This window comes from Colletotrichum siamense, assembly GCF_013390195.1.
Source record: "Colletotrichum siamense strain Cg363 chromosome Unknown KSG_Cg363_contig10, whole genome shotgun sequence".
NCBI lineage: Eukaryota > Fungi > Ascomycota > Sordariomycetes > Glomerellales > Glomerellaceae > Colletotrichum > Colletotrichum siamense.
Window position 1 is genome coordinate 875048 of NW_023501023.1, and position 22264 is coordinate 897311.

The 22264-nt window shown below is 50.4% G+C and overlaps 7 protein-coding genes across 7 annotated transcripts; 5 read left to right on the forward strand and 2 right to left on the reverse strand.

Annotated features, from left to right (window-relative positions):
* Positions 1 to 421: 421 nt before the first annotated feature.
* CGCS363_v014141 (uncharacterized protein) lies at positions 422 to 1004 on the forward strand (the record flags this gene model as incomplete). The annotated part of the gene is made up of 3 exons (XM_036645990.1): positions 422 to 670; positions 777 to 892; positions 959 to 1004. 3 exons carry the CDS (start codon positions 422 to 424, stop codon positions 1002 to 1004), a joined length of 411 nt encoding a protein of 136 aa, XP_036488720.1.
* Positions 1005 to 3108: 2104 nt separating this feature from the next.
* On the forward strand, positions 3109 to 4444 carry CGCS363_v014142 (uncharacterized protein; the record flags this gene model as incomplete). The annotated part of the gene is made up of 5 exons (XM_036645991.1): positions 3109 to 3261; positions 3315 to 3684; positions 3735 to 3852; positions 3905 to 3969; positions 4023 to 4444. 5 exons carry the CDS (start codon positions 3109 to 3111, stop codon positions 4442 to 4444), a joined length of 1128 nt encoding a protein of 375 aa, XP_036488156.1.
* A 283-nt stretch (positions 4445 to 4727) lies between these two features.
* Positions 4728 to 5281, reverse strand: CGCS363_v014143 (uncharacterized protein; the record flags this gene model as incomplete). The annotated part of the gene is made up of 2 exons (XM_036645992.1): positions 4728 to 4922; positions 5066 to 5281. 2 exons carry the CDS (start codon positions 5279 to 5281, stop codon positions 4728 to 4730), a joined length of 411 nt encoding a protein of 136 aa, XP_036488157.1.
* Positions 5282 to 6641: 1360 nt separating this feature from the next.
* On the reverse strand, positions 6642 to 8022 carry CGCS363_v014144 (uncharacterized protein; the record flags this gene model as incomplete). Its single annotated transcript, XM_036645993.1, has 4 exons — positions 6642 to 6933; positions 6986 to 7155; positions 7211 to 7638; positions 7695 to 8022. The coding sequence occupies 4 exons, from the start codon at positions 8020 to 8022 to the stop codon at positions 6642 to 6644; spliced, it is 1218 nt and encodes a 405-aa protein (XP_036488154.1).
* Positions 8023 to 9054: 1032 nt separating this feature from the next.
* Positions 9055 to 11008, forward strand: CGCS363_v014145 (Filamentous growth regulator 27; the record flags this gene model as incomplete). Its single annotated transcript, XM_036645994.1, has 5 exons — positions 9055 to 9079; positions 9151 to 9356; positions 9405 to 9823; positions 9876 to 10475; positions 10534 to 11008. The coding sequence occupies 5 exons, from the start codon at positions 9055 to 9057 to the stop codon at positions 11006 to 11008; spliced, it is 1725 nt and encodes a 574-aa protein (XP_036488155.1).
* Positions 11009 to 11361: 353 nt separating this feature from the next.
* Positions 11362 to 12726, forward strand: TRI7-0 (Acetyltransferase TRI7; the record flags this gene model as incomplete). Its single annotated transcript, XM_036645995.1, has 2 exons — positions 11362 to 12164; positions 12222 to 12726. The coding sequence occupies 2 exons, from the start codon at positions 11362 to 11364 to the stop codon at positions 12724 to 12726; spliced, it is 1308 nt and encodes a 435-aa protein (XP_036488206.1).
* Positions 12727 to 14583: 1857 nt separating this feature from the next.
* Positions 14584 to 15360, forward strand: CGCS363_v014147 (uncharacterized protein; the record flags this gene model as incomplete). The annotated part of the gene is made up of 3 exons (XM_036645996.1): positions 14584 to 14699; positions 14990 to 15231; positions 15293 to 15360. 3 exons carry the CDS (start codon positions 14584 to 14586, stop codon positions 15358 to 15360), a joined length of 426 nt encoding a protein of 141 aa, XP_036488207.1.
* Between the last annotated feature and the right edge of the window lie 6904 nt (positions 15361 to 22264).

A 22264-nucleotide genomic window follows, 5' to 3' on the forward strand; every position in this document is an offset into this window, starting at 1 on the left:
ATGACGTGGCCGAACGCAACATAATCTGGCAAGAATAGGGAGACTCAAATGAAGCACTGAAACTTAGGCAGATTTACCAACCGCCTCAAGCATACGTCAGTCGCCAGTGAGTGTAAAATGAAAACTATCATTCACAAATGCCTGTCTTTGTTGGTTGGGTTACTCAGCCTAAGCCTGCGATACGAAATTCAATGTCCAATGCCACTCGGCTATTTTTATGACGTCTTATATGATTCTAGAGAATGCAACAATACCTCATGGAACACCGGGTCATTCGGTATCAAGCAGCTTTGTGTATCTGTATTTATGTAGGACATTCTCATCACTATCATACACATCAACCAGACGCTCGAACTCAAAGTTCATTCAACATTGCCTCAATCTTCAGCAAATACTTTCGCAGCATCACCGTATTGCCGAGATGAAATCAGCCGCGATCTTCATGATCCTAGCCGCTACTACCGTGGCCGCAATATGCTTCAGCAGCGGGATGACAGCCGAAAAGGGCAAGTTTTTGAAGGAGGAGATAAAAGAACTCAAGAAGAAGACTCGTATGGAAATTGTTTGCAACGCTATTGCGGGTGGGGGCAAAATGAAGTGGCATAAGGGGGAGCAACGTCGCTTTTGCATGCAAGAAAAGGATGGGCTGAAGTGGGATTTTATGCTCAAGGTAAGGCTGGCGCCGATGGAACCTGATCCAAAAACATTTTGTTTGTCCTACTGCACATCGATTCAATGTCCAGCTAAACCATAGTATCATCACTGACGCATTTCAGTACATCAACTGGGGAACGAACACTATCAAAACCAAAGAGTGTATGAACGGCATGGAAAAGGAGGCATACGGTTGTAAACACGGCGGGCAAACAGGCTATTGGAACTGGGAATACATGTAAGTCTTTGCCACTCTTCGAATAATTTGCCCGTGGTCCTGTACTGATAGCCTTCTTTCACGTAGGGCTGATCCTAATCAGGGCTACTGCGAGGACCTTGGCTGGTTGTGAAGAAACAGGGTGTCAGAAATACTGGAAATTTGGGTCCTTGTCGGAAACAACCTGCAAACTACCAAGAATTCATTTTGTCAATGGCAAGGTTTTTGGTGTTGCCAGTTGACCTGGGCTTCATCGTTGGGTTTGATAAGTCATGTCTTTCCTAGGTGGAATTGGAAACCAGCCAAGTCGTGGAGTCAATCTTTTGGATTTAGGCCAGGAGTGATGCATCCGTAATAGAGACCCGAGAAAAGAAAACCTAAAATTGAATCGATTGTGCATCATTTCCAAAGGCAGCGCCGGAGTAGCCCGTCCATAATACGCTGTTAACGGTTCCAAGCAGAGCGAAGATGTCGCGTTTCAGTGCGCAAGATCATCCGACCGACGGAAGAAGCTCGTGGCAGTTGGTCAAGACGCCAGATTCACATCAGGAATTGGAATTTGCAGCAGCAGGCAATGTGCTTGTATTTAACAAGAACGGCCACACCGAAAAACTGGAACCCACCTGTTTCCCCCTAAATAGCAACCTGGTGACGAAATAACATCGGTTGAAACACCGTTCCCCCGTCACCCCCAGCCCTACCATACGATTGGTCCAGCGGTGCAACGTCTTGGCAAGAATCGTGGCCGGGGCTCTCTCATTTTTTTCGTTCGATGACCGATGAGCGATAAAGGTTAATTCCCTGTCCGCATTGACACTCTGAGACGACGTCCGCTCATGCGCCTGCCAGATGACCCGGTCTCGGGGCGGCGGACGATTCCCGTCCTGCAGCCCGAAAGCCTCTGACTCGGGCAACATCCCTGCACAGATCGCGAAATGCCAGGTTTTTCTGGGAAAGACGGCAAAGCAGCTCACGTTCGGCAGATTTTGCGTTCGCCCACGCGAGATTATGGGATTCCTCTGAATTTCGTGATACGATCCCGCGATGATCTTCCAAAGAGGGGGGTGATGAGGGAAGGGCTTGGCCGCATGCACGCCTTGTGGTTGCCATCCGGTCTGCCTAACTTTAAGGGGCAGCATCCAGCATCCAGAATGCGACGTGCACAGCTTAGATGGACGTCAATGTAACCTTCCTCATCAATTTAAGCCATCATTTTTGACTATTGCGCTAGGGCGGGTTCATCACCTACCCGACCCCTGCCGGGGCTGCTCCCGCGGCCAGTTTAACAGAGACGCGAGGCGCAGTCTATCCAAAACGACGAGCTTCCCAATCCGGGGCCCCTTCCACTCTCGGCAAGTAAAACTTGACGGCGAATGTTTCTCGACACCGAACCCGAGCAAAGGACAACAGAGACAAGACCACAGGTTCTCCCCCATACTTACCTTTTCCGCCAACAGACTTCGTGCCCGCAGCAGTGACAGAACACAGCCAACTTTCTTTGCACGTCGAGTCATGAGCCTCTTTTAGTGTCTCGTCGTTCGTCCCCCACAACACGCAACAGGATATCCATGACAGCACACACACCACCACGCAGAGACACCAGTTCCCCCTTTATGAACGGCGTCTGGCGTTCTGTCATGCCCAGCTGCTGGACTCCGCCTTCCTGACACGCCACATGGAAAGGCCACCACCGCAGACGCTGAGACGAGTGACTGTGCTTCTTTTCTTCTAGAACGCCCATCCTTCTTTTTCCCCGGTTTCCTTATGTGAAACCGGGGCCAACCCTACATCCAGTCAGCACCTTTGCGTGATCATCGTCTCATCCTTACAAGTCGATCACCGGCATCTGTGTTCCATACCGGGAGCGAGACCAGGGAAGGGCCAATCTGCAGCCCAGCGGAATGGTTATGTCGGGCTTGCAGGGTCTGGCGGCCAGGCTGAAAGGGCCAAGAGTGGATAGCCAAGTCAACCGATGTTGCATATCTCGAGAGTCGTCCCCCACACGCCCGGTGGATGCGACCGTCTTACATTCCCTCTTTCCCACTTTTGCCTTCTTTTGTATCTATTTTACCTTTTGATACCCCATCGCTCGCTGCGTTGCCATTCTTGACGTTCCCTTTTCCGCTTTTTGCGTCGCGTCCTTCGTTTAACGGCTGGTCTGTTTCCTCCATCAACCCTCTTTTGACGTCTGGTACGTGCGTGGGCCTATCACCACTTTCAACCCTTTGGCTGGTCAAATGGGGCGGCCAGCAGACTACGGCCCGACGATCAATGCGGTGGTCTGGTCTCAGGTTGCGCTTGCGGCCTTCTTCCTCTCTCTGAGAGTGTACTGCAAGTTCAAGAAGCATCGAGGTCTGTGGTGGGACGATCATGTGCTCATAGCATCATGGGTGAGTTCGATCGGTATTGTAGCCGATCGTGAGCCAAGCCTGACATCGAGCAGGTCGCCCTTTTAATCACAGCGATATTGAGTTCGGTCAACGTTTCCCTCGGCTTTGGCAAGCATGTCTTCGAGATCAACCCCGTCAACTTCCCGGCGATCGGCCTCAATGGCCAGGTTTCCAGCACGATATCGATTTCGGCAGCGGTGTGGAGTAAGACTTCGTTCGCGATGACGCTTCTAAGGATCGAAGGAAAGGGTTGGACACGACATTTGATTTGGTTCGCCATCGTCAGCATGAACCTGTTGATGGCGCTCAACGCGATGGCCGGCTGGGTTCAGTGTGCACCGATCGAGAAGAACTGGCATCCTGATCTACCTGGAAAGTGCTGGGATCCAAAGGTTGCCGCGTACTACGGTGTCTTTGCTGCCGGTATGTTGCCAGTGGAAGTTTGTTGCGGAAATGATCTAACGGAAGTCTAGGATACTCCGCGTTGATGGACATCCTCCTGGCCATGCTGCCATGGAAGTTGGTTTGGGGACTCCAAATGAAGTTGAAGGAGAAGATCGGCGTTGCCATCGCTATGAGTATGGGTCTCTTGTGGGTACAATCGCTCCATTCCTCCAGACCTCCGGCTAAGATCGATCTCCAGTGCCGGTGCAACTGCGATCGTCAAGTGCACGACCATCCCCACTCTCCTCTCGGGTGACTTTACGTGTAAGTGGTCTTTCACATTATGATTTGATGCCTTCGACTGATCGATATTGCAGACGACGGCAGCGACCTTGTCATCTGGGGAACCTGCGAGTCCGGCGTAACCATCGCCGCCGCCTCCATCCCCGTCCTCCGTGTCCTCGTCCGCGATGTCGCCAGCACCGCCCGCAAATACTACGGCGGATCCACCGGTACCCGAACAGGCAGGTCTCAGATCGGCGGTGGCATCACCCGTACGAATACTGTCACAGTAACGACGACAACACGCAAGCCTTCCGTCAGAAGGAAAGACAAGCTCGCAGACGACCGAAGCGACAAGAGCATCCTCGGGGATGAGGAAGAGGTGGAGTTTGGCAAGATCGTCAAGACAAACGAGGTGGTGGTGCAGTACGACGCGAGAAGTGATTACGATGGGCATAATGAAAGTTACGAGATGGGCCGGATGGATCGCATGGACCGTATGAACCGTATGGTGTAATAAAACAACAACCCTATTCCATGATGATCGGTCTCTGGGGATCAGACCAACAGCCAAGAAACTCTGGTTCCGCCCTCGCGTAGACTATATTCTGGCGTGAGGCTTTGACATTGTGAAAACACTGTGATCCGGTTATCCCGTCGAATTTCAACTAACACACGAATCAGCTGCTTCGCCGCGGTCTAGGTTTATACATATCTTTGGAAACAATGTCCTTCCAAAAAGGTGGTCTAGCCGTGTCCTCCGGTATGAGAAACCCGTAACTATTCAGTCGCCCGCTCATTCACTCAGTGGTCAGAGTCTGGTCCCCCTCATGCTTCTCAGCTTCGCGCACCATGAGAAACAACCACAAACCCATCGCTTCGTCTTCGAATATCCAATCCTCAGGTAGCTTAGCAGCAACCTCGGAGATGATGCGCATAACTCTTCCTGTGAGGACTTGGCCCATGCCAAGTGTCACCAAAGCAGGCCATAGTTTCTGAACCGTTTGTCAGCAGATGTCACTACAAGAAGAACTGCACCAACCGCCTCCGGGCCTCTAGTAAAAGCACACATCTGTGAAGTCCAGATTCGACAGTGGTGGCAAGGGAGGAGTTGGCAAAGAATGGCATGATAACTTACCTTAGCATCCTCCGCTGCGTTTTCTCCCTCTTCTTGCGACAGGCTCTTTCTATCAAGAAACATCTTGGCCAGAAGCTCATGATCGTCCGCAGTGACGACGGACTTGAGGCCAGGCTCATCCTTCAGCTGCTCGTAAACAGCCATGAGTTCTTCCTTGCTCGAGGTGCCTTCTGCTTTCGTGTCCACACTGTTGTTAAGCTGAGTGGTTTCGGACATTGTGAACATTATAGAACCCACTTCGAGCTGACTAGAATGTTCCGACGGATTGGCTAGTACAAATATATCTTGAGATAGTGATAGATGAATGAGTAGCTACACGACCAGATAGGACTAGTGGGCTGCTCAAGACTGGCGGTGTTGGAAAACGGCAGCGCGAATGACGTTCAAGATATAATGTGTATTCCGGAAAGTACGTAGGCAATGTGTATTGTTGAAGAACAATCAATATACTCTATGGAACTCTTTCCAGAAATTTCAATCCTGCTCAGAAGCCTTTGACACTCAAACAAAACATTTCCACACAAACCACTTTGGCAGCAGGAGAAGCGAAGACAAAGGGAGACAGCACAAGGTATTGATAACTAGTCTGAACAGCTCAGAGACATCCATATACGTGTCTTACGGTCAAACAGGTTTGCTGTCAGAAAAGCATTTACGTAATTGTCCAAGAACCTGGAAGTCAACATTGTATGACTTAAACCAAAATCAAATGATACTGGCCTTCGGTCACTTGTTTGGGTCTACGAAACTTCTAGATCTGATTGGATATCGTTACTTTTTCGAAGCAACGGCCCTAATCAGGAAGCTTCCAAGAATAAACTTAAACAGAGAATTGGTGATCACGGAGAACACGATAATGTTCGGCTTGATTAAGAGACTTTTCCTTTTCCTTGTAACATATTTCATACGTTCGTACTCACTACAATTTCATCAGACACGCGAACACGTATTAGGTTGAGTTTCAGCTTCTTTGGACTTTGCGAATTCAACAAAGTACTTTTTCTCATTGATCAGGTGCCATGAAGTTTTTGAACCCTCCTGAGTACGTACTATGACAATGCATCTTCCACTGGAGGAAATCGGAAACCTACTAGTCGTCTTCCGACTACCGTGTTTAATGCTTTGCAAACATCTGGTTGCTTCTTGAACTGTCGCTAAAGAATATTCATTTTAGAACCACTCTGCGTCTCAGCTTCCCAAGCTTTCCGGACGCCATGAAAACAGGAGTAGAATAAAGAAATCAAAAGAAGAGTGAGGAAGGTGGGCAGGTATCAATTCTCAATGGCTGCCCATCCAGATCCTCCCTCTGCCGGCCGAAGTGGTGGCTCGTTAGATTCCGGGTAAAAGTGAAGGAAGGGCCCTTCGTGATTCCCGAGCCACAGCACTAACCACTGCTGCCTCATCCCCAGGTCCCGCCTTTCTACACGGCGGAAACAAGTGATGTTCTAAGATGAACTTTCCCCAACAGAACTTCAAGCAAGACGAAGCGAGGTGCAGAAAGGCCAGTACCCTGAGTAACTTCCGATGTCCCGGCAGGAATGATGGCTCATCAACTTTCGTGTGTTATTCATATGGACTACGACTGTGCAGAGTCCTTCCGACTCCTCGTCTTGAAGTTGAACATTTCATTTGACTGCACCGAGTGGCGAGATCTCAGCTTCATCGCCGTTTCCAGCCCTGCGACGGGAACCCGGTACTCCAACTCCCCACCAGGAAACGGAAGATACTCTGGCAACAGCCCAAGTTGCGTCAGCGCCGTCCCTTGATCCCAGCTAATGTGTTCGTGGTACAGCCGATCACCGCGGATGTTGACGACCGCCGCGAAGGGTATTTCTGCTGAGCGACCCGTCGGAGGGATTCCGGGAAGTCTGGGAAGGAGGTCAGCCATATCGTCCAAGTATTTCGGAGTGTGTATCTCACAGCCAGTCAATCTCCTGCTCATGGGTGAACTTGAAGATGAACTCGTCCACCACGCGGTCAATACCGATCGTCCTGCTGATAAGCTCGAGCTCGGTGTCTGCTGAGTTGTTGAAGATGAAGTTGTGGCGGTAGAAATTGGTGAGCGGGCCGCGGCCTACACCACCGGTGAGCTGAGAAAATAAGTCAGTGATCAACTTTGCGACGCTACATATCGAGGGCACCTACTGTGGGAACGTGGTTCACGTATGGCTCTTGCACCATTGTGCTCATGGTGTGCTCCACTGATCTGTCCGCAAACTCATACCACGTATGCTCATCCCAAATGGCCTCCAAATCAAATATGGGGCTCTTCATCTGCCCTTTCAGAAGTGTGAGATTGCGGGTATGAGAGAGGGCCTCGGTGTTGTAGTGGAAATGGTCCTGAAACGGCGTCGCGAACTTGTGAGACTTTGCTGCTGGGTAGAAGTACTCCATGCGGGTGCTTGAGCGCTCAGCATCTCCTTCGGACTTCCCAGCAAAGTGGTATGCTACTGGTACAGGCGATGGAGCTAGAGACTTCTTGTCGGAGCTCTTCGCATAAACCACAGCACTGACGATCTCGGGGAACTCTGAGATTGATGTTGCAATCGAGTTCCACATTTCTGGATCATACGCTGCAGCTGTGTCAGACACTGTAACTCAACGACAAAGCACTTATTATTTGACTTACCAGCAAGACCAACTACATCTTTGGGTTCGCATTTATCGCTGCCTTTGAGAGCTGTTGTGGCCGTCTGCAAAGCCTGCAGTGCGTTTCCTTTCAACGCTCCTTGCTCAATGGCTGCAACGGTATACCCCTCTTCAGCCCATTTTACTGGCAAAGAGGGTACTCCTTCTTCGATAGCGAGCGCTTTGTCAAGGGAGGGCACGAGAAGGATTAGGCCGGGGCCAGTTCCTCGCCGTGAGAGTGGTAGAAGCAGAGAAATGCCCTCCGCCACAGCCTCTAGATGATTTTGAGGCAGAGGCTTGGGAGGCTTGGTGATGTCGGCGTAAGGCATGATTGAGAAGGCTGTGTTCTAATACGGTGTGGTACTTGAAGATAAGGTTGTAAGCCGAGGCGCACTTCAAGTCAGAATGGGTATCAAGTGCAATAAATATTCCCTGTGGTTGACATAAAGCCAACTACGCATGATCGTCCCATGTGGCGATAAGCCTCTCCAACTTATCCCCCAGTACTACTTTCCCGGACCGAGCGCCGGCCGAAATCGAGGTTTAGGTTGCGAAATGACATTCTTGATTCACACTAAATAGCGATGGACAATGCCAACTCCTAGCTAACCTAGCCGCTAGTAAACCAGCTCCATTCGTACGTGCCGCATTGCAAACCTGCGGATGGGGTGGTGCGCGGGCCGAGCACCCACAAAGTGCAAACATCCCGGTCAACGACCCTCCCAATATCCTCAGATAAGCCATCTTCCAATGGCGCTTCACTAAGTTATCTCTTCCGCCGCTGACATGCGGATTTACGGTGTTGCGGTTTTACAGGGTCCTTCTCCTCCTAGAATGATTTCTGGAGGGTCATTTTCCCATCCGAATAATTGCAACATCATACGTCTTTTCGGTTGACATCGTCAAGCGGCAATTGCACCACCGCACCACTTCTCCAAAACATCGACCTTCCAGCGCCAGCGCCCGGCCCCATATTTCCCGTACCCGCTCGGCCTGAACGGGCCCGCCGCTGCCTTCAGTACATTATGGGCCGCCCACCGGTTAGACCGGAGGACCGGAAGCGGTCGGCTAAAGCATGCATCGCGTGCCGCTCCACCAAGAAACGATGCGACGGAGGATCGCCGTGTTTGCCCTGCGTGAATCGGGGCAACGGTGCATCGTGTGAGTACTCTGAACGCGCGAGAACGCGTCGCAGGACGGATCAGCGACAGACTACGCCAGGCAGTTTGGAGAGTCGTAGTGATGGGCCAAGTTCACCGAGACAACGGCGCGCAAAGCCTACATCGCGAAATCGTGATGCCAATTCGAATGCCAGGGACTTGAACAAGTCGAGTGCACCGCCAGGTCCTCGGCCGGTGATGATGCACACATGTAGTGGGGAGAAGGGTAAGATCAAGAAGCCGGTCTTTTGCCCCATTGCGTTCAATTCAATCAACTGACGATAACTTATTTCTCAGTCTTCGTCGGCAATGCCTCAGCTATCTCGTTTCTGCAGTTTCTTAGAGGCAGCCTCAGCAACATCCTCGGTTCCAATGGCTTCACCATCAGCCATAATGGCCATCGCATGTTCGAGGCGCAGGTGCCGCTTCAGCAACCAGACAGCTTCCAGGACGACATGAGCGATGAAGAGAAACTAGAACTTATTCAACTCTTCTCAGATGCCGTGAGTACCTCTCATACGTGTGTTCATCGCAATGGCTAACCTCTACAGTCGAGCGGTCTTTTGGATCTCTTCGACAAGTCCGAGATTGACACGCTCGTGGATGCAACTCATCCACGAGAGAAGAGCGTCAGCAGTTCCAGCACCGGCTTCGCCACAGACATCGAGGGCCGGGTTTGTCTGTACATGATGATTGCCATCGGCGCTCAATGTCGAGGTCGTCCTGAAGACATGCCGAAAGCATTCCAGTACTTTTCGCAAGCGCGAACGCTCTCGTTCCAGGGCTTCTTGACAGATCTCACGCTGAATATGGCGCGGGGGTTCGTTTTGATGGCGTTCTACATGTTTGGTGCCTGCCGTCGCAACGCGGCGTTCATGTATCTCGGGGTCGCGACCAAAGCGGCCTCAGTATTAGGCCTGCACATGTCGGACCAGTTCCAGTCGCTATCGGAAGCGGAGCGAAGCCTGAGGTAAATCTTCTCAGTTTCTACTTTGCCTCTTGGCCCTGACCATCCATCACAGATCCCGTATAGACCGCAGCATTCGACTCTTTGATGTAGTCTGCAGCTCAATTCTCGGAAGGCCGACCAGCAGTCTGCCGCGGCGCAGTAACGGGGGCTCTTCAACAACTCCTGTCGCCGCCAACCATCGAAGCCAGTCGGTCGCAGCAGCCTGCCAGTTCTCCCCAATCATGAATCGAATAGTGGAGAAACTCACGGACAAAGGCCACCTCGGCCTCGTGGTGGCTGAAGACTTCCTAGAGGAGATCCGCGATTGGAGTAGCAACCTACCCTTGGCACTGCGGCAAGGGCTGAGACATGCATCCGCCAGAGCCCGGCCGTCGTCGGACCGAGAGACGACAATCGGCAACATTCACGTCGCTTGCACGTACTACTTTGGGATAATTACGACGACACGAGAGTTTCTCATCCAGCATATCATGCCTCAGATTGATGGTCGAGTCGAGGCGGGGATGGTGACTGACGGTTGTCTTGTGAGTGAAGACAACGAAAAGACGGCGGAGCTGGCCAAAGTCTGCATCGACGCGGCTGCGTACATGGCTGAAATGTGTTCCGACGCACTAGACACCGGCGTGATCATGGGAAACATGTGCATTCTCAAGTGGGTACTACCATTCATATGTCGAAACCGCACCATGCTAATCTTTATAAATCATTAGAGCGTGGCTATTTGCCGCCGGTCTCATTCTTGGCTTCTCGCTTCTTGACCAAGACACAGGAGTAAACAACCGCGCCGCATTTCGCAACACGCTGCGAGTACTGGAGTTCCTTGGACGTCTTAGTCCGCAAGCGGGACAGTATCATCGCGTCCTAACGAGCTTCTCGCACGCTCTAGAGACTTATCGTGGCCATTCTGTACATGGACGCGACAAGACCGCCGCCCCTTATGTCGAACGACTGCTCTCGATCAACACGTCAAGCAGCCCAGAAAGCAGCCGGCACGATGCTGGAACGCGGATCCATGCCAGAGATCACAACTACAACATGCATGCAGGAGCTACAGTTGCGACCGAGAACCTACTCACTTCTCAGCTCGATCTCGGGACACTGGATTTTGGCGGTGAAGATCTGATCTTGAGTCTTCTCTGGGAAGACGACAATGGCCTTGGCTTGGATGGGACAATGGCAATTTAGTGATGTGGGCCTTGGCGTTTGCCAAAATCCCAGCAAACAGAGCTCCAGAGAGCCGCTGGCATAAGCACTTGCGAACTCAAACTAGGGTCATTCGGGAAAAGCGCGCGAGGATCCTAGGGACCAAAAGTCCCATAGCGCGTCTTCGTTCGAGCCCTGAAAGGGCTCGAAAGGAACAGTGACAGCCGACGTGGAGCGGCCGTTTTCAGTGTTCCCTGTCCTATCCCCACACTACCTAGTCAGGGGAACAGGATAAAAAGACGACACGCGCTCTCCAACCATTTTCAAACTTTGCTCGTACGCATCTCACCGCCCACGATACTAAATTGACTCGAAATGCCATATGAGAAGCGATGATGGCGCCTCTCGACCGAGAAACCCCCGCCGTCAGCTGCGCGAAGGCGGCAATCCTCCTTCTCGGCGTTTGCATCCCTTCGGCGATAATCCTCATCTCGACGCCTAAATCTGGCCCCAGCTCCGTGATAAGATACGCTTGGATCGCCGTCGTCCCCTTCATCGCTAGACATTTACTCGTGCAGCTGTCTGGTATAACAACGAGTTATGTTCTCAACACCGTTGCCATGGGACAGCTCTGTCTCGTCCTTCTGCAAAGCTGCAATTTCCTCATCCTCACGCGGCTCGATACCGGTGATTTCGTGAAGGGAAATATTTACCAGCCGTCGGATGGGCTTGTTCACAAACTTCGGGGCGTCATTGGGTTAATGTTCAACTTGCGAGGCATCGGCACGCCATGGCAGATCTCACGTATTAATGCGGCTCCACAGAGCCTCGACAAGCATACCGAGAACGGAAAATTGCGCAAAGGGCCGTGGGTGGCGCGACAGTTGCAGATTATCTTCTGGCAGTACCTCTTTCTCGACTTCACGTATCTTTCGTCCTTGGATACATCACTGGAAGATGCGGAGAAGCTCTTTGGTCCCGGTAAAGAGTTCCTGTGCACCAACGCCAACGCAGAGCAGTGGGGAGCCCGGGTGGCTGTTGGCTTAATCTCCTGGCTAGCCCCGGCTCGAGTGACAATGGACATCGTCTATCGAGTGCTATCAGTAGTTTCTGTCATGAGCGGTACGGCATCTCCGGAGGACTGGCCGCCTCTCTTTGGAAGCATCTGGGATGCATACACGATCCGAGCTTTTTGGAGGTGAGTAGATTTCACACAGTCTCCGCGTTGAAGTCTTGTGACTAAAGCCATGCGTAGCGTCTTTTGGCACCAACACTGTCGTTGGTTTCTCACGTCAGTCAGCAACTATATCTGCCGGGACCTCTTACGCCTTCCTCGACCCTCTCGTCTGGAGCGTTATTTCAATATCGCTCTAGTATTCATGGGTTCGGGCCTAGTCCACGTTATGCTCGACATGTTCTGCTGGGAGCCATCTCTTAAAGCGCCAACATTGGCCTTCTTTGGCTCCTTTGCTGTGGCTATCATGATTGAAGACGGGGTTCAGGAAGTGTGGCGCCGCGTTGCGGGTGCAGAGGATTCTAAGAATGTCCCACTGTGGCACAAGATTGTAGGCTACTTTTGGGTTTCAACATGGCTCACCGTCACCTCCCCATGGTATCTGTATCATGCCGTCCGGCAGCCTGTGGAGGTCAAATGGTTGGTGCCGTTCAGTGTTCTCAGTATGATGGGGCCAGTGGCAGGGAACATCTTGTTGTTAGGTGGCGGCCTCGTGCTGAAATACATGATTGGTGGCCAAATTTAGATCGGTGGAGGAAATGGAAAAAGGAAACATTTGGTGCCTATGAGGACCGGCAAATAAAACCTGCCTAGGCTCGTGATTGGCCAGAACATGCAATTTGCCACCTACGGCTCCTGAATGCGTTGCCTGCTTGGTTGCCTACATTCTTGCCAGGTTTCACAGGCGCCAATTGATGACCGAAAGGGAAGTGCCTGGATGGATGCCTAGGTACCTAGGTGCCTAGCAATGGTCAACAGTGAAATGAGGGAAACAGCGGTGAACAACACCGATGGGCAACATTTTGCATTTCGCCCAGGTTGGGTTGATGTGTTTAAGAGGCTTCATTGGCAATATCTTGAATATACTGATGGTATATGGACTTTCTAAGGTTCCTGCATGCAGAACTAGACTTGATTGGCGGCACCCGTGGAGTCAATCAGAGTCTGGCTTCGTTGCATGGTGGCTGCTTGTGACACGTTGCTTGTCCGACACGATCTGAGATTGCCCCAAAAGCCTTTCCATTGGACTCATGCCCTTTTCAGAGACTGCAACCTTCTCTTCGATCCCAACGCTGCGCTTCCCTCCTAATGCCCGCATGCCCCGCAATATGACTTGTCGATCTTGCTCTTGAATGTGCTTGAGGTAGTCCGCGCCGTGTTGTGGTGCAGCCAAATGCGTCGAAAGATTCTCGGCAGAGAGAGGCTTTAGTTTCGCGTTGGGGTTTTGATGGGTACTGCAGAGGATCATGTCAGTCGCAACGTCCAAGGTCAATGACCATGATGACATAAACTTGTAAGTGTGCGCTGATGTATGTTCACCAACGCTGTTTCCTCCACATGGGGAAAGCCTATGTCAAGGAGCTTTGCAAACACGTACCTCATGTTCGCGTAATATTTGCTTGGCTCAAGGTATTGCGCAGTGATGACCTCGTTCCTCTTAGAGTTTCAAGCCGACAACAGCAAGTTCGGAGGACAATGAATCCATGTCTTTTCGGACCTCAAAATGTCGAAGACATACGGCTTAATTTGTACGTCCTCGCCATGATCAAACGTTCCGTGCAAATTACAAGGTCATCATGTTCCGTCTCGTGGCAGTAGGCAATGCCGAATAACTTCAATGCTGAAGTTGACAGTCATCAGGACACATCTAATCTGAATTTGCAATTTTGCCGCATTTACTCAGATTTGGAGAAGCTGCGATAATACTATTAACCGCCTCCCAAAACCTCACAACAGTTGTCGGGTTCTCTTTTTGCACTCTCAACGCCATAAAATGACGACATCATACGATAGCGGGCGAAATCCAATGCTTCAGCATTTCGCCACGTCCATTTGCCCCACGGGTTGGGACCACTCACACCCGTAGAGTACCAGTCGAAGTTGGTCAGCAGGCTGCGGTTCGGGGCGAGTGGCAACGAATCAAACTGCAAAATGCGACTACTGCACCCCGCGGCCAAAGTACCAGTAAGATTGTCCATAAGCTCCCACAAGCACGCTGCAAGGTATTTCTGCAGTTTCGGGAAATTACAGCTAGACAGCCACGCCACAGACATCGCCACCAAGGAGGGGCTATGGTGTAGGATACGCAGCCCCCTCTTGCGGCGCTGCCGAAACATCGAATTTCAATGCTCACCTTTGATAAGAACCTCTCGGAGCCTCCCGCAGTTCGCGTCTCGTCTCAAGCATTCTCGATCCAAAAAGAACTCTCCCGTATCCCGTGCGCAGCGATCTTTGATTTGAGCCTGCAGCCGTCTACCACATCTCAAGGGCGCTTTCGGACAAGAGAACTCGACAACTCGCAACCTTTGACTCGTGGCACCCACTGGCGCCCTCTGTTCAATGACAAAGCACATGGCATGGCTGCATCGTTCGACTGTTCAACATGACAATCGACTGGGAACCTGTCAAGGCGGACATTCATGATCTCTACCATGTTCGGAACAAGACGCTCGACGATGTCATGAGGATCATGCGTGGGCGGCATGGATTCAGTGCCTCGTAAGTCTGTGCTTTTAGCAACTACAGGCCGGCAATGGGCAATGTACTTACCATGATACTCACAGAGAACGTTCGTACCGCAGCAAGCTACAAGAGTGGGGGCTTAGGAGATATCGTGCCGAATCCAACCCAGCCGCGTCCTTGGGAGCGAGGCCTTTTGGGCGCCGTCGCAGTACAGCTACATCAACAGTTCCGAGGTGATTGATAAATTCTCTTGATTCTCTTAGAAGACTTCATTTCACTCATTCTTCGGAAAGTCTTTCGCGAAGGGTATCGTCTACTTCGAACAGCAGCGGTAGTATCAGCTACGATAGCACAAACTCAACACCATCAGCAATCATTGCCACGCCTGAGTTCTCCTTTAACTTTCCTGATCCATCAAGCGACATCTACACTGGAGAAGATGACAAAACGGAGCTGCACAACGCCATCATTAATCAAGACAGCCAGAAAGTCCAATGTCTTCTCGACCGCGGTACTCCTGTGGATACCAAAGACACTGCTGAGAATGAGCCTCTTCACAACGCCGTTGGTAAAGGGTCTGAAATCATTGTCCATCATTTGATTAGATTCGGCGCTGATGTGAATGCTAGGGGGCACCTTGGACAGTGTCCTCTGCATGCGGCTGTGTCAAACAGTGCCAATCTGGCAATTTTGTTAGAGGCTGGGGCAAAGCCATTGTTGCAAGATCACCATGGAAACACACCCCTTCATACAGCACTACTCCCAGCCGTTGCGGACTCAGACCCCGCATCGATTGCGTCTTCTATCGAAGTCCTGATGCGCTCAGCCTGCGATTTCAATACTCCTAATCACAGCGGGGCAACGTCTTTCCACTTGCTCGTTGAACATCAGCACGCACATACCTCACAATTTTCATCGTGTTTGGAGCACTTTCTTTCCCACGGAGCCGACGTCGCACTAGAACTGCCCAATGGAACTACACCGTTGCAGGCTTACCTGGCCAATATCAGCAGACTCCAAGCAACAGCATCGTTCTTGCATGAGGAACAACATGCCAGCGAGATCCAACTCTTTATAGAGAAAGGGGCACATCCGGAAACACTTCTCCCTTGCGGTACGCCTCTTGTTCCCGGATACTTCAAATATTTGCCAGGCTATCACTCCAATGCGACCTTCGCTCTGTCAGAAGCCCTTTGTAGGGTTGCGAGGCTTTCGCCTATATCAGGAAGCGTCACCACAGCCAGAAACTCTATGTTACATGAGCTGTTGGAGCACCCAATATTATCGAAGCGATCTCCGGTTCGAAACTGTGTGCAGATTTTGCTCCAGCGAGGGGCTGATCCGAATAAACCGAACGCTAAGGGCGCAACTCCATTGCAATTGCTGGTTTCCAACACTGAAAGCCATTCTTCTGCGATCTTAGGGACTGTGGCATGCATGTTGCATCATCATGCAAATCCTTGGTTACGGGACTTGTCAGGCAATAGCGCAATCTCTGTAGCTGCGGCTTCCAAGAAGGCCGGCAAGCTTCTTCCGCTGTTACTGCAATCAGACTTGGAATTCCTCGAAGCAAGTAGTGAATCATGCGAAGACGAAGCCGATTCTCAGTGGCGTGACCGTTGGCCTATGTGGGAACAGGTGGCGGTAGTAGCGAGTTGGGATGAAGCTCTGGGCACAATTGAAGGTTCCGTTAGTTCTTTGAAGGAGCCATGCGCTGGAGTCTTGACCAGGGCTATTCTGAGGGCGTTGGCTGAAAAGCATCTGAGAAAAGCAGACCAAATGTTCAAGGGGGAACTTGAGGAAAGATCAAAGAGACGTAGATATCTCGCACGTATTCTCAGCGATTGTTGGGATAGAAAGATTGACGTCGATGTTCATCATTTCCATGAATTGATTCTACACAGTCGCTGAGTTGCCCGTAACCAGGAGCGGCTTGCGACTTTGGAGTTTCAGAGCGTCATTATTGTTCAATACAAATGAAGTACTCGTAGTCTCGTAGACGCATTCCACCTGACGTGACCTGAGACCTCATGACACTGTGAGACTAACGGTGCGGCAACGTACGCGTCGCAATAGTGGAATGCTCCAGGCCAGATATGAAGCTCAGCCATGTTGCCGGACTGTAGACGGCGAGAAGCAAACGCTACACACTTGTTTTTGAATATTTCTGCTGAGCCCCATCAATACTGAATTTCAATACCGAGGAAATAGTACATTAATGCTTTTGGAAGTGTGGATACCGTATTCCAATGACGGCTTCCGACTATTGGATTGGCATCATGGTCCACGAACCAACCACAGATGAAAAGTGGCCAAGGAGTTCTTGCGGTGGATCATCTTAGACTATCGTAGAACTGGCGAACCGGGTCTCACGGTATTGATGGGCTGACTCGCGACCACTGCAGGACTACTCCGGCTGGAGATTACTTAGTGGTCTGGGAAAGTTTGAAGATATGGCCTAATCTGTTCTATTGTCCTCATTTAAAGTTCGGGCGGGCTTCTCCTGGTGGAGATAACATGGCTATGCAGATACCAAGAAACTTAAGTCTAGTTATTACTGGCCCCTGACGTTTGCGCCTGCTCGCTTATAACAGCCATCCATATTAAGAACTATAAGTAAGTATCACGAAAGCTGCTAAACTCACCGCGGATTTGCTTAACCCCCCTTTGTTGTTCTTCCAGTGTTTCACTATTCAGTCCATTCGAACTATACGAAGTATTGAAAATGTTACAAATAATTCTCTTTTCATCTCTTGTGGTACGTGCTTGGGCACAGGTCACATGCGCTCAAGCTCCCAACCCAAACAGCGAAGAATACGACATAGCGAGTTTCACCCTCAAAGTCGGCCCAAGATATGAGGCTGTATGTGGCGATCATGTATACGTCTACTATGCTCCCCCATCCACTGGGTCCACATCTGGAGTATTACGAATCGCCTCCGACGGTTACGGCCCTAGGTTCATTATTTCGGTTAATGGCCCAGTTCAAGGAAGCGAAACTCCTGTCCGGAACAACGCATTTTGGATCAATAACGGCGACGATTGCAAGACCAATTTCCCCGCCTTTGAACCGAGAAGCGTTTATTGTTACAAAGCCTAGCTTTACTGCCTGCGTGCAAAGACAACATCTGATCGATCTAGCCGCGTGTTCAGCGGCTAAGTGAGAACCTCAGCACTAGAGGGTCATGGGAACAACATGAAATGATTTACGCACAGTTGACCAACCCACTTGGGCGTCGGGCGGCTAGGACTGGACATTTGTACTGCAGAGTCACAGGGACAAAAGGACCGACTCGGAACGGAAGTTTGCATACAGACTGCCTTGAAACAGATTTACCACCATTCCTCTAGTCATTTACGCAATTCTTGTATTTCGCTGTGTTTGTCCAACTGTGAAGGCTACCAAGGAGCGACTGAAGAACATTCTTGATGCAACCTTCGGCGACGATCCATGCATCCAAGAACTCCAAACGCATCTTCCCAAAATCCAGGCACCCCTTCCCAATACTGAATGCAAACTTGACCCGCATGTAATTATCTAGCCGACAAGAGATTCGGGGTGCTCAACATCACCATACCAGTCGCCTTTACAGATTGTTGAACATGTGGCAAACGGGTCTTTTTCAGACGTTTGATGTCGCTGGTAGCAAGGGCTACGTCGATTAGACAGGGGGTGTATATGAGATTCATCTTGGAGGGCTTTAAATTTACAGCCGGTATCATGATGTTCGTGTGAACAGGCACGTTTACCCACAAAAGTCTCATCGTTTTCGACGTTCTATATAGTGCGTCGTCTGCCTCCTTGCAAAGTAAGTTCCCTGCCATGGTTTCGAGTCTCTCCCCTGATCTAAGGAAAGCTGAAACTAGAACGGGGACGGCTTTCACGACTGTGTATTTTCAAGTTGCGTCCTTGATGTGACTGCGCATTGCGGGCGCTGTCATTCGGGCCGTTGACGGCGAGTTCGTGAGTGCTCAATCACGGAGCGGATCTCTATTGATATTGGGTAGTCTTATCCTCGAGGTGGCAAGACTTGTGAAAACAGTATTGGATAAGGTCAAGGTGTGGCGTACTATTCTCGTTCAGGTCATACCTTACCTTACATGCACATCCATGGGCCAGAATGAGGAATTGCAGGCGCCCAGTATTCGGTAGCGCTCCACTTCTGCTGTTCGATTTCCCGTAATGTCGGGTTTGAATGATTATGCGGCGGACTATCATACGACCATCTGATTCAAGTTCTAGATCTACATGCTTGGATCTGAGCAATAAGCAATGCTGATAAAGTATCCTTCCAACCACACTCATGCTATGCAAGTCCGTAACTGAAGATATTGAAAGGAAACAGAATCGTTTGAGTCACCATAGATTACCGGGATACCCACAGCATAGGCGTCTATTTGAGAGCAAAGGATATTGTCTGAAACTTTACCCGCTTATTAGGCCGCTTGCATTCGCCATGCATAAGTCCATGCACATAACATTCCCCGACCAAAGAATACAAACCGTCTTCATTAGGCCGCAGTACAAAAGGCACTCGACCTCCGTCGAACATGCAAATAACATCTCCTTCGCGGGCAGATTCAGGAGCAGAAATGAATCCACCATTATCTGCGATCCCAAAGCGCCGCCCTCGGTGCCAGAACCTGAAGCTTGAGACCACAGCTGCTGCAATCTCCGGTGTCCTCGCAGGGTCGTGTGAGAAGTTTCTGTCAATGCCCTCCCTCACAGCCTGCAGAAGCATCTTACGACGAGTAGTAATTTCGGCCGACGATCCGCTTGGAGGTTGTAGACTTAAATCTGACGGAGCCTCTACCACGCTGTATTTTGGCTCTGCTTTCTTTGATGATTCGACAAATCGATCCCAGAAGTCCGTATGATATGCCCATGATTCTGTTGTCTCGCGGGGAACAGAATTTGTACCTGATATCGTAGCTGTTGTACCGTCTGATCTTTCCTGAATTCGAGTGAAGTTCAAAGCTGTTTTGAGTTCTTCAACATCCCTCTTCAGCTTCTTATGAAGGAAATTATTGAACGATGCTCGAAAAGCATTGCCAAGCTCCTCGTCTGCCATGTACCCCAAGTCTCTCTCAATTGCCATGGTCGTATCACAGATCATGGCTCTCCACGCACCCTCAAATATTTCATTAAGTCGTCTATCTTCCCCAACTCCATGCATCAAGCTAAACACAATCTCCCAATAATCGTGCAGCCACTTCTGCGTGGGGTCAAGGATGTCTTCCGGTGGGATAGATGTATCTGCAAGAAGATGCGACGAATTCGCAGTCAAATGAACGACTTTTCCAACGTACTTCCCCTTCAAGTGAAGCACACGCCCAGCGTGAGAGATTCTGATCGGTGGTAGTCTGATCAGAGGCCTGTCTCGCCAGTTTCTCCACCCCACACACACAGGATTGTGAACATCAGTGTGGAAAAATTGAAGTCTGTCAAGCCGACTGACCTCGTTAGCCTGAAGCACAGTATACCACTCGTCCAAGTAGTTGAAAACGTTATAGGAGTTGTCCTTGCTGTAATTATAGCCATGGGGCAGCTTTTGGAGAGGCGTGAATGCGTCTGGCCGTGTCAGATCGGGAACCCAGCTGGGTAAGCAATCCACGTGGTCTTCGCTCGGCAGCATACGATCGCCCCCAAAAGAGAATATTCCCAAGTTTCGTTTCCGAGTAAGATACCAGACGGCAAATTGCCGGTAGACAACCTCGGTGGGTAGGTGATATCGCGGGAAGACTTCCACGTCCTGTTCTCGGACGTCACTCGCGATGCCCACAAGCGCAAATATCCTATCTCTTGGGTCGGTGGCTTTGAAATTCCTCGTCAGGAGGAGAAGCTCCACTAGGCTGGCTCCGCCAGCTTTCCAAGCGCTGGCATTGCTCTTCCTTCTTCCGGCTTGCTTGAACCGCCGGTTTTGCACGTTTTCGTAGCGACTTCGAATGTCGTCTAGAATTTCAGCATGATTGAGATGATCATATCTGTCCACATTCGTTTGCTCTCTGATCATCTTCAACGCCGATCGGCTTTGCCGTACGAAAAAGTCCCAATGAGCTTTCCGTTTGCCCACAGTTACAACAGGGTCAGCTGCACGCACTAGCTCCTGAACACACCAAACACGGCTGAACCACGGTGCAGACATAAGAGTTTGGATTAAATCCAGTTCTTCTTCTTGGCCTCTCATGAGCAATCCAAAGGCTTTCTCCATCTCTTTGCCACAACCAAGCCATATGAGCACCCGAGACGCGCCCGAATATATTTCTCCCATAATGCTTACTTGATGCGTCTTCTCCAGATTGTCATTTTGATTTATGCACAAGGCATCTACCCACAGAATTCGAGGCTCGTATACGTGTCGAAAGGCATGTAGAGCCTCGTATAAGTTCAGCGAGATTATCTTTGGTTTTCCATCACATTGAATAGACATTGGGTTTGTCAGATCGCCCCATGCGTATGACACAGCTTCGTACGTTGTTTTCTCATGCTGAGACCCAGATATCGGCAGACAAGACTGGCTTTCTGGATCGTTCCTGATTTTGACTCCCGAGAAGCTCCCTGGATACTTTGAATGCAGCGGCTCCCTGTGTAATGTCGCCCGTACCAAGCTGCACTCAATCGGTTGGTCTTCGTCCCCAGGGCGCAAGACAAGGACTCGGACTTGGAATGGCTCATTGAGAGGCGCATAATTGAAGTCTTCCACTGTTTTGGTATCCTCTCGCTTTGTTTGAGGTTGATTGAGATCATGAAAATCCCATAAAGGGTTTATCCATGGAGTTGGCAGTGCGGAGTTGTACGAAGATACCTCTGGGCGTTCTGTACCGTACAGTGAAGGTGCCAAAAACATACTGCTCAGCCCCCCGAATATTATCAACCCGTTGACGATGTAATCAGTAATATTGTGCTTGCTTGGTTTGTAGATGGGAACCGGGCTTTTGTTTGGAACGGACACCTTCTTGTGCTTCATAACTGGACTTCGCGAACTTCGTGAGCGTTTGAGAGTGATATGACCGGCCGAGAATCGTCGACTATGTGATCTCACGGCAAGAGCTGGTCGAAAGCTATTGCGTGAAACGAAGAGCTTAGCCAAAAGCATTGCGGAAACCCTTGGTGAAGGAACCTTCGAGATGTGAGAAGTGAGTGAGGCTGACGAGGAATGGTAGCGGTGGTGTTGGTCATGACGTGTTAAATAAGAATTGGTCAGCTTACGTTGCTTACTCAACTTACTGTTACCAACGTCCCTTACGGGTCAACATGATCATTGTGCATTAGGTAGACCAATCACATGGGAATGGTGAGCAGTACCAACCGGAAAAGTGCACAACGGATTGAGAAACAATTACACCAATCATCGAGGTACACGGTACCGTATTGTTCCATGCGTATGATGCCTGGATTTGTGTTTACACCAAGGCGATTTCATTCTTTTCAAGACATCCACACCATGACAAAATTTTGGGCGACTTCTTTGAACAACTTCAAGATTTGCCGTGATGACGAAATTTAGATGCTACTAGGGAATGACAATAAGACTTTCCACTTATGAACTCCAGCGCCGGCCCAGAAGATACAAAACCCAGACGCCTCTTCCTAAAACCCA